The sequence below is a fragment of the Cnephaeus nilssonii genome (genome assembly GCF_951640355.1).
Source record: "Cnephaeus nilssonii genome assembly, chromosome: 12".
Lineage (NCBI taxonomy): Eukaryota > Metazoa > Chordata > Mammalia > Chiroptera > Vespertilionidae > Cnephaeus > Cnephaeus nilssonii.
Window position 1 is genome coordinate 53,903,332 of NC_137083.1, and position 15,905 is coordinate 53,919,236.

Genomic DNA, 15,905 nt, shown 5'->3' on the forward strand with positions numbered 1-15,905 from the left:
GACCTGTCAATGCTAAAATTATACTATGTTGAAGGCTATAATAAAATTAGTAGTGGCCATTTCTGAACTTAGGACAGGCACACTATGAGAGTATACATTTCCATCTCTGCAGATCTTAATTTCAAGCTTTTGTTACTGTCTCTGCTTTAGATTTAATGCCTTCTGTAAATTATTTTTATCACATACCTTTTCCCCAGATCACTAAGAACCAGATGGATTTTTTTTTAAAAGGTCTTTAATATACTTATCTTTCCTCAGGGAAGCTATGTAACAGAAATAATGTATTGGGGGTGAGGAGGACAACTCTGCTTAAGTTTTTTTGTTTTGCCTAAAACTGAAAGGGGATGAACAGAACAGGGAGAAACCAAGTGTGCAAGGGGAGGAAGAAAGAACTAAAACAAGAAAATATTCTAGATGAATAGGGAAACAACCCAAGGCTTTGAAAAACAGTAAATTACTAAGATATGAGATATTCATGCTTCTTCTAAAAATCATAATCCAAAGATATTTATATATACACAATTGCTTTGATTCTTTGCTCTACATTTTCCTCCTCTGAATAATTTATTAGCTAAAGAATTAGGTATAACAGAGTATCAGATTAATAAGAGATAAAGTGTTACAGGGGCATTTTCATCAAAATGAATTCCAAAAATATTCCATACTAATTGTCAGTTGAGTACATTTTTAGAAATCATACTCTCCATCTTCAAGTGCTTGATGTAAACTTCAACCACTTACAATGAATAAAGCCTGATAATACATTTCTATGTATTCTCCTGTTAAATAATACAGAATATTGGTGAATCATATTCTGCTGGAAGTGAGATCTGAGGAACACGGTCATGAAAACTAAAGAGCAAACTTCAGTTATATGGCAAAGAAAAAGCATTATAAAAATCAATAGTTACAATTCAGTTCTTTTCATCCTCTAATACTTAAAAACAAACAAACACCAAAAACACACAGACATCTTCCACGTAAAGAGGTATGAACTGTGCCAGAAAAGCATTTGTTCTACAGAGACTGGCTGTTAAAGCTCTGTAATTACAAACCATTTCTACATAGGATAAAGTGTTATAAATATACCCTTTTAGTAATAAGGGTCATGAGAAAGTCACACTATGGATGGTTTTAAGTTCTCAAGGACACTATACTAGGACAATCCTGGAATTTCATAAAGTCCTATAAACCAGTACTTAAAAATGTTTAAATTCTGAGAGGTTCACAACTATTAAAGCCCGTCCTTCCATATAACAATACCTTCTCTATTACACTGACAAAAGGAAGATATTTCTTGTCCAGAGTTTCCCTGGCAACTGCCTTTCTAAGGGCTTTCCTTAGTAACTGTTTTTCATGTAATCCAAGATGTCAATTTTAAGCCTCATCATTAAATTCTGTACTGAGAAAAATATGTTACCAATTAATATAATATTTTTCTATCAACTTTGAGGTGCATTTTTCAGAGATGTTAAAATTTGAAAAAAATGTGTATCTTATAAATCCAACAGCAATAATTTTACAAGGAAAATTTTTATTTAACATACTCCCTACAAAATAGAAAACATGTTGAATAAGACTATACCTCAAAATTTGGGTTTGGTCCAAGTTTTACTTTAAAATAACAGAACATAATGATTTTTAATAAGTCACCATCTCATCAAGGCTAACTATAGATTACATACCTCACAGAATTGTTTCAAGAAATAAATAAGTACAATTACATTATGTGTACCTAAAATGTAAAGTATAACTGTGCTGTCACATTTTTATTAATGCCATACTTGAAAAATGTAATATGCCAGAGTCTTGCTATGGCTGGGCTTTATTAAAAAACGAAGGAAAACAACACCTAAATTCTGCTACTTTGTTAATTTTGTTCTCAAAATTTAATTGAAGTGATAATTTAGCCAGTAAATAAAATTATTTTAACTGTTAAACAGTACATGTGGAGAATCAAAGTACACTACAGATAATTATAGATTTCTTTTATACCACAGTAGAAAATACTTTAATTATGAAAATTCTGAGGAGTATATATGAGGGTTAATTATCTGTTATAGTACCAACTCAAGTGGCTCAGAAACTGGATTTCCTTCCTTGTATTATACTTTTAAAAAATTTAGTATTATAAACATATTTTTAAATGTAGGCTCTTTTTTTCATCTATACTAATAAAAGGGTAATATGCTAATTAGACCGGACGTCCTTCCGGACAAAGCCGCAGCGGCTGCGCCAGAAGTCCCGCCTCTGTGCGTGAGCTGCACAGGAAACACCTTTTCTGACCACTCATTGTCTAAGCTCGCCGTAGGCACTCGCGGTGTTCCTGGTAACTTGGGTAATAAGAATCCAAGAAGGTGATCTAGGGTTTTTCCACCTCTCTGCTGGAGGAAAAAATGGAGGTCCGCTGCTGGAGAGGCTAAGAAATGTCATATCCTGCCCTAGCCAGTTTGGCTCAGTAGATAGAGCCTCGGCCTACGGATAGCAAGGTCCTGGTTCGATTCCGGTCAAGGGCACGTACCTAGGTTGCAGGCTTCTCCCTGACCCGGGCCCAGGTCAGGGCTCATGCAGGAGGCAACCAATCGATGTGCCCTCTCACACTGATGTTTCTCTCTGTCTTTCCCTCTCTCTTCCATGCTCTCTAAAAATCAATGGAGAAATATCCTCAGGTGAGGATAAAAAAGAAAGAAAGAAAGGTCATATCCTATGAAAGAGACATCTTAAAAATGCCTAAAGAAAATTGTCATATTTTCATGGTGAAGGGACTGGAGTCCATGTTGATGAAAACACCTTGGCAGCTGCGAGGGCCGAGGGCCAGAAGCCGCGGGGGCTGGCAGTGGCAGTAGCAGCCGAGTGATGGGGGCGGCGCCTTCCCAGTCATCTCCCGCAGAGGGAGGCCAGACTTCGGCATACAGGGAGCGGGCCTAAGCCATCAGTAGGACATCCCCTGAGGGCTCCCAGACTGTGAGAGGGGGCAGGCTGGACTGAGGGAACCACTACAGTGCACGAATTTTCATGCACTGGGCCTCTAGTTTTAACATAGTATAGTTTCAATAGTCTTTCCTAATGGAAAAAGAAGTGCTTTCAAGATTGTATGCCTTGATATCTATCTGTTTGGGGCATTTAAATCTTCCTATCACAAAGAAAAAACTCATTTTGGATATCGTTAAGGGAACTCATCACTTCTAAAAAATCCAAGTCAAGAGTCTTTCCTTCATTTCAGTCATTTGGCAAATGAGAAATAAAGTCAACTAAATGTTCAGCCCTTACTAGTCGTCCTCCACCATCATCAGATGCAGCTTAATAAAGGAAGCTCTTGCAATGAGTAATCATTTAAAACAAATCCAAACCAAAGGGAATAAAACCCTTTGTTCCATTAAATAGGTCCATCATCATGTGGTTTATCTTCCAAATTAAAATGATGATACTCTAAGTTCATTAGACATAGAATCTAAATTGAGCTTTATATTGAGTCAGCAATATAAAGGAATTTTTTAAGTGACAACACCACTTGCAATTAAGCTGTGTAAATTTAAGTATTTACTAATACATTTTCCCCACAATTATATCCACAATATAAATGCACACAAATTTTAACAAAAATATACAGTGTTTTGTATAAAAGTGTACTCTGCTCAAAAATAAGAACTATTTTTTAAATCACTTGTATTATTTCTGAACTAAAAGTACAATTGCTATTGAATTACTGTGTCTGTATTAAAAACAAGAAATGCTTTTATTTTTTTAATATATTTCAATTAATTTCAGAGATAAAGGGAGAGGGAGAGGGAGATAGAAATATCAATGAAGAGACAGAACTATTGATTAGCTGCCTCCTGCATGCCCCTTTACTGGGAAATGGAGCGTGAAACACGGGCATGTGCCCTGACCAGAAATCAAATCGTGATCTCCTGATTCATAGGTCAATGTTCAACCACTGAGCCACACCAGCTGGGCAAAAATGTTTTTTGAAAAATTGCTGAGGAATAGAAAAAATTATTTATTATACATCAAATCATAGTAATTAATTTTTGTGAGGAATCCCATTATTGCAGATTAAATCATCAACCTAAATAAATAAGGTATACAGATTCTTCACCTAACAGCAGTGGTTTTGTTTTTAAAAAATCATTGCATAGCCCTCATTGGTTTGTCTCAGTAGATAGAGGGTCTGCCTGCAGACCAAAGGGCCCCAAGATTCGATTCCGGTCAAGGGCACGTACCTTGGTTGCAGGCTCCTCCCTGGCCCGGGCCCTGGTCAGGGCTCATGCAGGAGGCAACCAACCAATGTGTTTCTTTCACATCGATGTTTCTCTCTGTCTTTCCCTCTCTCTTCCACTCTCCCTAAAAATCAATGAAAAAATATCCTCAGGTGAGGATTAACAAAACAAACAAAAAAGATTTTTAAAAATTCAATGCATACTAATTTGACTGGGAATTAACTTTATCAAGTAGGAAAAATAAGATTAGTAGTTCATTTTTATAGTATAAAATTATCAAATAATAGATTTAATAAATACGTACAGTCCCAGAGAGGACATCATGGGGGCAACAGTTGAGAAGGTGACTCTTGCATACTCTGTCATCACTGAATTTGATTCGTTGACGAGTAGTATCTCCTGTAATATAGGAAAGTTAATAACATTCAAGGTTAGACAACTAGAAAATGTTTATTTTCTGAAAGCCCGATTATTGCTAGCTTTTAATGTGTGGCTACACACACACACACACTTTTATAAATCAGTTCAAGAGGGATTAGTTCTTTATATAATATCTTATGAAAAAAAAACAATTTTAGACAACATGCAGTTGCAGTACGTGTACTGCATATGTAATTTAAATGGTCAAAGTGGGAAAGCAATGCATTCTGTTAAAGTAATTCAAAAAAGCATAGAATTTAGAGCAGGAATGGACCTTAAGGATTATTGAGTCCAACTCCTACACATTGCAGATGAGGAAACTGTGGCCTGGAGAGGTTAAGCGACTTGCAGTAGACCCACTAGGACAGTTCTACCAGTATACAACGTTCCCTACTTGACACTAAGCATTGATTTCTTTTGTAATTATTTAATTAACTGAAAAACATAAAAAGTAATCTTGCAAATATTGCATACACACTGCGAATCCCCACTGAACCCCAGACGCCATTTCTTCCACTATTTTGTTCCAGCTGAAGTGTCTCCCTTTTGCTGCTGGGAGGAGTTAGAGAGGGTAGAATAACGTGTTTAAGAGCGTACAAACCTGGAAGAAGGACTTACACACCAGTCAAACAAAGGCACATTGCCTAAATGAAAAGTTAACTGTAATGCCTCCAAAGGCCCCACACCTCCAAGTTTTATGTAACCTGTGCTATATATGGCCTAACATTTAAATTAATTTTGTCTTCATATAGCACAATACACCTCCTAAGCTATAGAAGCATCCAACCTGCTAATGATGCCTATCCACTAAAAAATTTACAAATTCTAAGGAACAATAGGTAACTAACTCTAATAACAAAATATAGATGGCAGTTATAATTTTTTTGCTTACAACCTCTTTGGAAAAAGAAAAAAACTCTTAATGACAATTCCTTTATGTAGAGTGATAGCCCTAAAAAAAAATGTGTTTTATTTTACCCTTCAATTGATATCATCGTTGATGAATGAAAACCTACTGGTGAATTACTGAAGCGAGAACTGTTGGTACCAAAATAGATTGTAAACACTGCTGTACTTCACATGATGCCTGAGGCACTCCAAAAACTTTCACCTAGGAAGTGATTCAATTATTTGAATTAATTTCTGTTATTCACATGTGAATTACAAAAATGGTTAAAACTTTACCCCTTTTATGTGGTCTTATTTTGAAGAGTCAACTAACTAAAGTCAACTAAATACTGTCATTTTTAGGTGGGGTAAGATTTTGTTCAAATTGTTTTAACGTGGTTAAAAATACTTCATTGTAAGTCTGATTTGTAAGCAGGGAATATTTTTAAGAAGAGTAATTTATAGCTAAAATGATAGCTTCAGAGCAGTTCAACAATAGGTTTTCTAGAGGCTAGTCTCTAGTTAAAGTAGGTTATTTCTGACATCACAATTTGGAATAATTCATTTATTGTTCACGCCTGCTACTATAATAAAGGTAATTTTACTGATCCTTTTTTCCTTTTAAACACAACTGCTTTTGTTCCACATTCATTAACACATCTGAAAAGTTAGCAATAACTCACGGCTCGGCGAATGCGGGGCCTTTCTGACACTCCCTTGCAGATTGAAGTAGTCAGGCATAGATACATTGAACCTTTACAAATAAAACAAGGGGCCAGATTGTTCAGTTTGTATAGAATAGACTCTGCCAGCAATTTCAATACAGCATCTAGATGTACATGTTGATTGTAAAGATTCTTGTATATGAAAACAAAAGTGAACAAAATCAGGGTGTTTTTATTTTTTTAAATATTGGCTTAACAAGTGTGTAATCTTAAGAGAAGAATATAACCAACCATAGGTAAAAGTCCAAGGCTGGAGCTCTCGAAAGTGGTCCTTGGGCCAACAGGGGTTTTAAAAATTGTTTTTTAAAAAGATCTATTTCATTCAGACTTTAGTGAGGGCCTTGCACTCTTGTTAGAATGATACTATGATAAGCTCACAACAAAATGGCAATGCTTACTACAGGCTTTTTGCTTCTTGGCATGTAAAAATAATTTTTTATTTTAAATCTGCACCCAAATTATGCTAAGAAATTTAAGGATGATACTTTAAGCAGAGAAAGAGAAAAAAAAACGTTCATAGCTAGAAGTCCCCTTGCTACAAGTATCTAAGCTTTTCAGTAATGCAATAGCAGTGTCGTTTCAGTGCTGTCCAACTAATGGCTAAAAGATTATAAGCCAGGCCTTAGAATAAAATCAAGATTCAATAAGTTTTACCAATTAAACATTTCATCAAGTAAGGTGACTGTTTTTGCTTCAGAAATCACAACATTAAATCTAATACTAAGACCTGTGCCCTGAAGACACAACTGTCAGATAAAATATGAAGAATTGCAAGTATCATGTTAGCAAACATCCCTGATAAGCTTTAAAAGAAATCAGTTTCTGTAAACATCAAAAAGTATTTAAAATACCTTCTCAATGCATTTAAGTGATTGCTCTTTATACATTTGATAACTGTAGTAAACACGATATGCACAGCTATCAAAAATCAGCCTATACGTTATAGAAACTTTTAAAACAACAAAATAATAAAATCCCTAGTAATTTGAGATAAAGAAATATCTTGAGAGGGACTAGCAACTGAGTATCTGTTTATTGGTATTTTTAAAGTTTTACTTAAGAGACTTAAAACTTTTTAAAATAATTTGGCTACATTACCATGTCCATTAAGTATTTAATAAATTTGGGCATAAGCCATAAAAGTATAATTTGGCTAACCCAACAAAAAATTTTAAAATAAAAAATACCAGTAATTTTAGTTTCTATCAAGATATCTGGCCCAAACCATCATTTTCAAAACTAGGTAAAACAGTGCCCATTTGGGGGGAAAAAAGGAGAGGGGGAAACTACAATCAATAGGGAACAAATATGAATCAAATCTCCTTATAATGCAAGGAATTGTTTTATGCATTTGATGTACTTTATCTTTGGATGTTCTAGGAATATAGTCATATAAAAATAACCTAAATTAAGAAAAAACAATTACCCTGTTACACTATTATTGGATTGGAATCATAGAATCAAACCTATTAGTAAACACATCCTCTGTGGTAGACAATGGGGTTACAAAGAGGCATAGAAGACAAGCTCTGTACCCTCAAGGAGCTCTGTACCCTCAAGGAGTCCATGATTTTGCTAAGAGAAACAGGACATTCAAATGAAGTATAGCAAGTAATATACAATGTAGCCTAATCCAAGTGCCAAACTGATGTTTCAAGTAGTAGTACTTAGGAATTCTAAGACTAGAATGACCACCAAGGACTGGAGAAGTTAGAAAAGGCTTCATATAAGCAGTAGCCAAATTTTAAAGGAAAGATAGGACTTAGACCAAAGGAAAAAAAATTTTTCCATTGTTCCCTTCAATCCAGATTTTGTGTGTCAACAAAGTAAAAAAATTTAAAGTTTAAAAATAATGGGGCAGAGATTAGGCTAAGTTATTTGCGTTAACAACAAAATGTCCTACCCATAAAAACATGGATGTCTCTCTGTTCTGTAAGTTCCACAATAATTCATTAGACTTTGTATATAACTACAATGTCAAGTTTTTAGAATTTAAATGGAAGCATCAAATTTCCTATTAATATTTACTACCAGCAACTCAACCCCTTCATGAGTTTCATGAATTATAACCTTTATTTGGGAACACCTGAGTCACAGGTGTACAATAAAAACTAAAATGCATATTATTCCTCTCGAGATCTCTCAGTAATACAACAGAGCCTAAGTGGTACTGAGGCAGTTTCACTCAGGGAATATGACCACTAAAAAGAAGGGTGCTGCCCAAACTATACTCAATACTGCTATTCTCCAAATCCCCTTCAATCTGTTGGGAGGGAAAATTTTAAGCACAATGTAAATCTGAAAATTGCCATTTTATGGTCCTGCCTTTTTCTGAAACTGACTTAGACTTAAACTGTAGTAGTTAACACTTAAAACCTTAGCCCAGATGGTATCTGATATCACTTTACATGGTGCATGCTATTTTCCCAATACCCACCCCCACCCTCCAGTGCCACCCACCCTCTCCCTCCCATACAAACAATAATTCAAATCAACTTTCACAGATTTAGGTGCTATTTTAAAAACATCAAAATTTTACTTTACCCATTCTCTCCGATGCTCCCTGTATTTTTTTAAGCTGTGAGTGGATGACCATGCTATGTGATCAACAACTGTGAAGGCTAAGCAAAAGTGAACTGAGTTTAGTATTATAATTTCAAAAGAACCTTAAAGTTTGTAATATTTGACATACATAATGGTATGCAGATACCTTATTTTACTGCATATTATCAGGCATTAATCGCAAGCAATTTATAAAAATAACTAATTAGTTGTACAGAATTAGCTTAAAGCTCAACTTAGGGAAAACAGAGAAGAGAAAACCCAACAGCACAGCACACAAAGCAAACAAAAGCAACCCCTCATTTATAAATGGGGGAAAGCCCTCCCATATTCTCCCACAGCTCTCCCCACAGGTACACTCGTTAGGGGCCACATATCACTGTTGGCTTGGGACAGGATAGGCACATTCCCTCTAAAATAAAATCCATACCTCTTCAGTGAAAGGAAAGCCAGAGCTAGAGATATATAACTAAAAGCTTAAAGCTTTTTGTTTCCCTGTGCCCTTGAGTCCTCAAATGCAGAGAAATGTTCCACCCTCTTATTACCATTTCTTACAATATAAGCTACTGATCCACAAATTGGCCATGTAAAGACCCAGGGCCAGTTTATAGTCTAGGACAGGGCAGGGCAGAAGACCTCCCCTGTACTAGTAAGTCATTATGTCTTCATGTGGAACCAAGGTTAAAACAGGTGACTACTGCTGCACAGTGACTATTATACTAAAGAACCAATTTTATTACTTTTACACCCTTCTCAAATTTTCTCACCAACTCTACTAACTTCTCCCACCTACCTTTATTGTTCCTTTAGAATTCTGCCTAAAACTCACCTAGAGGAACTCTTTTGTAATTAACCTAAAAAAGTACCCCATGTTCCCTTCTAAATAAACACAGTTTAATTTACTTCATATCTATACAATTCAAAGTATATAATTCACTTATAAAAGGACTCACTATGCCTTAACTTAAAATCATTGTTTTGAAAACATTTAATATAATCCGATACACATCAAACTTTTCACGAATGTATTTATTACATAAGGAAAGTGTACTCAACCAAAAATGGCAGTGGGAAGAACCAGTTATGTATGGCATTCTCATTCTTCCAAATGTAATAGCAAGTCACTTCTTTCTAACACAACTTACAATCATACCGAGGAGGAGGAGCAGCTTTTCTTTCCTCCAGAAAATGCAAAAATAAGGGTACTATACAGTTCAGAAAGGCTATCCCTCTTAATACTTTTATATAGTCCTATAGGTTTATAATTACAAATACTAATAACACTTCCACCACAATCCTATGACAAGCCCAACATTTTAAAAATGCAATGCCCTGCCCTAACCGGTTTGGCTCAGTGGATAAAGCGTCAGCCTGCGGACTGAAAGGTCCAGGTTCGATTCCGGTCAAGGGCATGTACCTTGGTTGCGGGCACATCCCCGGTAGGGAGTGTGCCGGAAGCAGCTGAATCGGTGTCTCTCTCATCAATGTTTCTAACTCTCTATCCCTCTCCCTTCCTCTCTGTAAAAAAATCAATAAAATATATTTTTTTAAATAAACAAAAAATAAAAATGCAATACCAATTGCAGAAGAAATTTGCAGAAAAAGTTTATTCTTGCTGAATATGATCATAGATTCATTAAAATAATGTTTTAAACCTACCAGCTTACTTGTCTATGAAAATCCAAATAACAAAATTATAAGGAATGAGACTAGGAAACAGCCTTGGTAGTAGGAGAAAGAGCTTTCTAAGAGCTAACAGAATACTAAAGTGGCTACATCCCAAGGCTCTATTCCACCCCTTGCCACAACCTTTTCTTCTCTCATTATACAAAGCAGAGAGTCTTGGCCACTGGCAGGAATTAATGCCATCACATTTCTAGGAGGATACATGCTTTAGGACATCTATCTACATATTTCTCCTCTTAGATTTAAAAAATATATTAGAAAAGGGTGAATAGATTCCTAAAAATTAAGTTCTAAAAGTAGATTATATAGAATTTGTTTTATGGATATATGCCATAAAGTCAGTCATTAAAAAGTTGCAGCCTGCTAAATTTATATTTTGATACTTACTTGCAGAGCTGCAATTCTGATTCAGTAAAACTCATACTCTGGATACCTGGTGTCTTCTATCATCCAGAACTTCCTATACACAAACTTAGAAGTAGCAAAAGCTGTATCTGGCTATGAAGAAATAGCTGAAAAGAACCAAGGAAAAAGCAATTGGCTGATCAAAAAGACAAGTTTTGCCCTGGCTGGTGTGGCTCGGTTGGTTGAGCGTTGCCCCATGTCCCAAAAGGTCACCAGGTCAATTCCTCATCAGGGCACATGCCCAGGTTGTGGGCTCAAGTCTCCAGTAGTGGTGTGTGTGAGAGGCAAACAATCAATGTTTATTTCTCACATCAATGTTTCTCTCCCTCTCTCTCTCTCTCGCTTCGTCTCTCTCTAAAAATCAATTGAAACATTTTTTAAAAAGGACAAGTTCTTATTGGTTGATGATAGCTACAAAAGCTAAGTAGAGCCTTACCAAATCTAAAAACTAATGATGAAAATAAAAAGGGAAAAGAAATGAGAATATCAAAAGACAGAAGTGACAGACAACTCAATGATGAAGTTAAAGTGAAAAACAGAGAATACTATGAAGGAGACTGAGCCTTACAACTACTGAAACAACATAGAAGAAATAATGTGTAAAATATACACCAAATACGTTCCTCAAATTAAGTATTACAAATGAAGTCCCTTATGTTTCTCTACACAGTCCCCTACACCATGGAGGGGAAAATACACGAAATAACATTTTTTCATTCTAAGTCTCTGTCTTTGTACTTTTTAAACAATTTTTTAAAATTAGACACCTATAATCAGTATCACAGAATTCATCACTTAAAAATAAACATAACTGTTCATGGGTAAAATTCTTCACTCCCCACTAGACTTTCAATCCTTCTAGGATTAGAGTCCTATGTCACTACTGCAGAGTCAAAAGACAACAGAAACAAGTATGTCATTCATCTCTATGAAAAGGAAAGGAAGAAATAACTAAGGCAATTCAGCAATCTGGTAATATTCAAGAAAGTTAAGATTCTATCCCTATTAGCAATTGTGATACCCTAAAACGATTCAGATAGCAAATATACAGAAGATCATGTCTGGGAAAGTATCCCCTCTAATACTGAGGCGAATTAAGCTGTAACACAGTAACTTCTCAATTTACAAATACATGGTTTCTAGAATCTGAGGTGGATCAACTGTTTCCTAGTAAGTATGCCCTACTTTTTCCAGTCCATAACATAGAATCACCACCACTTCACCCCTCTACCCCGTTTCTAGTCCCCAGGTTATCTTTAATTAAAGCACCTTTCCCTATAACCAGGCACCTTTTCAATGTCCTACTATGGAGCAGGTTGGTGAAATCCTCCAGAACTGCTGACCACCACACCAAAACACTAATGGAAAGGTGACAAATCAAGCCAAAAAGTAATTTTACCCAAGAAGCCTAGATGGACCTATGAATTCCTACATCTCTCCATCTCACAGGTGTGTGTTTCTGGACAGTCATTTCTACTTAGGGGCTTCAGTATATACAGTTCAAGCAACTTTCCTTTCACATGAAGAACCAGTATTTTTCAAGTATGGGATTTGTCCAAAGGATGATTTTAGATGTTATTTGATTTCACCAATATGACGTTTTAAACACCACTCAATCACTTGGCAGTGATTATTTATTATAAGTCAAGAAAAAAGCGTCCACTGAAGCTTTAATATGTGTTTAATACATCTAACAAGTTCTAATTTTTAGCATAGAGTATGTGACAAGAGTCTAGTTATCTCTTATAACACCATGTTGTTTTCACTGTATTTATTTTTTCTGGGACAAAAACTTTAAAATTAACTTGAATTTTTAGAAAGTGAGTTGACATAAAGAGAAAATATTAAACAGGAAACAGGATAAAAATAGTAAAGGTGGCCCAGCCGACGTGGCTCAGTGGTTGAACATCGACCTATGAACCAGATCACAGTTCAATTCCCAGTCAGAGCATATGCCTGGGTTGTGGGCTTGATGCCCAGTGGGGGGCATGCAAGAGGCAGCTGATCAATGGTTTTCTCTGATCACTGATCTCTTTCTCTCCCTTCCTCTGAAATCAATAAAAATATATTTAAATAAATAGTAAAGGTATTGTTTTGTGTGACTAACATTTGGGGAAAATTTATCTAGAATAACGTTTCTCAAACTTTTAATGTGTATCAAAATCATATGAAAGGCTTCTTAAAACAGATTGCTGGCTCCACCCGAGAATTTCTGTAGGCCTGGGGCAGAACTAAGAATTTTGGCTTTTAACAAGTTCCCAGGTGATTCTGGTCTGAGGATCACACATTGAGAATCACTGATCTAGAACAATAATCAACAATGCTTTTTCTTAAAGAGCAAGATAGCAAATTATTTTATGCTTGCAGTATGTCTATTGCAACTACTCAACTCTGCTGTGGTAAGGCAAAGAAGTCACATAATGTACACAATGGGCATGGCTGTATTCCAATAAAACTTTATTTACAAAAGCAGATGGGCCATAATGCCAGCCTTGATCTAAAACATACCCTCAAGTAAATGAAAAGAGTATACTGTGTAACCTAATAGTTGGACAGAATACAGAAGCAGCTGAACTAGATATACTATAGATAGCATCCAATAAATATGCAACCTATTTTATCGAAAGGCAAAGCTTTGGAAAGTTTAACTTTAAAAGAGAAGACAGCCCTAACCAGTTTGGCTCAGTGGATAGAGCGTTGACCTGCAGACTCAAGGGTCCCAGGTTCGATTCCGGTCAAGGGCATGTACCTTGGTTGTGGGCACATCCCCAGTAGGGGGTGTGCAGGAGGCAGCTGATTGATGTTTCTCTCTCATTGATGTTTCTAACCCTCTCTTCCTCTCTGTAAAAAAATCAAAAAAATATATTTTAAAAAAAAGGGAAGACAGGTCTGCAGAAAACTGAGGTCTCAAGAAGATAAAAAACAAAACTTACCATGTTCAGGAGACAAGACAAAAGACTCAGTAAGGGCAGCTAGTTAAATTCTTTTCATGTTAGAATGTATAGATCAGTATCTAGAGAGTGGTTTGGTTTTTTGCTTGCTTTTGTGTGTGTGTGTGTGTGTGTGTGTGTGTGTGTGTGTGTGTTTAATATATTTTTATTGGTTTCAGAGAGGAAGGGAGAGGGAGAGAGAAAAACATCAATGAAGAGAATCATTGATCCGGCTGCCTCCTGCATGCCCCCTACTGGGGATTGAGCTCACAACCTGGCATGTGCCCTGACAGAAAATCGAACTGTGATCTCCTGGTTCATAGGTCAACACTCAACCACTGAGCAACACTGGCTGGGCCAGAATGATTTTTTTAGGAAAAAAATTTACAGACCCTCTTCTCTAGCCCATGTTAAATAGCAAATTATGACATTCAATTGACTGAGCTACATAATACTTTATGATGGCAGCTCTGACTTTTCAAAGTTGTAAGTTATTCAGTTAAAACAAAAACATTGAAGCTGTAGCCAATTTCAGAGTTTTTACAAACTACATTTCTCTACAGCCTGAATAAACTTACAAAATTGATTAACTCATCTATTTTGGCCTTCCCTTCCAATTTCTATACTAGTGCTGCTACTGCACAAGACTTTAAACCAGTTGGGAAATGTCTGGACCATATAGGGCCTGAGAAATCATTTGGTCTGGCCCTGCCAAGGCATTAGGGGTGAGTTAATTAAATGTTTCACCAAATATAGCAGGCTAATTTTTAAGTTGATAATTTTGTATGGCCCACAAATGATGTTATATATATCCAAATGGGGGGGGGGGGGAAGGGGGCAGGCTAGAAGGGGTCAATGGGGGGAAAAGAGGACATCTGTACTACTTTAAACAATAAACATTAAAAAAAATAATGAATAGCCCTAGCTGGTTTGGCTCAATGGATAGAGCATCGACCTATTGACTGAAGGGTCCCAGGTTCGATTCCAGCCAAGGGCACATGCCTGGGTTGCGGGCTTGAGCCCCAGTAGGGGGCATGCAGGAGGCAGCCAATCAATGATTCTCTCTCATCATTGATGTTTCTCTCTCTCTCCCCCTCTTCCTTCCTCTCTAAAATCAATAAAATATATATTTTAAAAAATAATGATGATTTAAAATAAATATATATATATATATATATATATATATATATATATATATATATATCGAGCCCATCCAGTGTGGCTCAGTGGTTGAGCTATGAAACAGTCGGGGCCCATGCCTGGGTTGTGGGCTCAATCCCCAGTGTGAAGTGTGCAGGAGGCAGCCAATCAAATGATTCTCTTTCATAATTGATGTTTCTATCTCTCCCTCTCCCCTCCTCTCTGAAATCAATAAAAATATACATATACATTTATATATATCCAAATGGCCGAAAAAAGGTTCCTTACCCCTGATTTGAACCAAAACGAACAGAATGACTTTTCTACAGGTACTGAATCCACAAGGTGCCTGTCAGAAGTTTACCCTCACTAAACCTAATCCTGATCCATGATACCTACTTGCCCTTGATTTCCTGCCACCCGTCTTGAACATTTAACTCTCACTATCGTTTATGCTTATTAGACATTTTACCCAAACGAAACCAAATCAGAGCCTGTATTTGCTGCTTATTGAGATTACGCAGTTACAGACAAAATGATTTTTCTTTGGTTTTAATTTTGTTAACTGAAGTAAAAGAATGTCTCAAAATCATAAGGCTTTCTTGACAAGGAGAGTTAAACAACTGTAAAGAATCCAAGGACAATGCAGGTTTATATGAGGTGATACTATTACTGTTTTCTGGGCTGTTCTGTAGATAGAAAAATTATTCAGAGTTCAAAATGCAAAATGAGTTAATAGGGTTTTTTTAAATAAATTCACTATGTGGGTGTCAACAAAACTTTCAGTATTTTGATATGCCTGGACTTCTGATTAAGTCAAATATTTACTAAAACTCTGTTTAACCTTTTTATGTTTAACTACTGTTCAACCTAATGTCTCCTAAAATTTCTCATGCTGTTAAAGAATTTACAAGCTCTAGAGTAAGGAA

The 15,905-nt window shown here is 36.1% G+C and overlaps 1 protein-coding gene across 10 annotated transcripts in view; it reads right to left on the reverse strand.

Annotated features, from left to right (window-relative positions):
• LOC307107955 (putative RNA-binding protein Luc7-like 2) overlaps positions 1-15,905 on the reverse strand; it is a gene marked incomplete at its 3' end in the record, with an annotated part of 85,322 nt that overhangs the window by 41,949 nt on the left and 27,468 nt on the right. For 5 of the 10 annotated variants that reach the window (XM_079785538.1, XM_079785544.1, XM_079785540.1 and 2 more), the window contains one exon: positions 4,525-4,619. Coding sequence is in view for 7 of the 10 variants with exons in the window: in XM_079785544.1 (XP_079641670.1) it covers positions 4,525-4,619 (95 nt within the window). Of the gene's footprint in view, positions 1-4,524; positions 4,620-6,211; positions 6,283-8,797; positions 14,980-15,905 lie in introns of those variants that run through there. The other 5 variants (XM_079785539.1, XM_079785536.1, XM_079785541.1 and 2 more) reach the window with 4 other exon arrangements.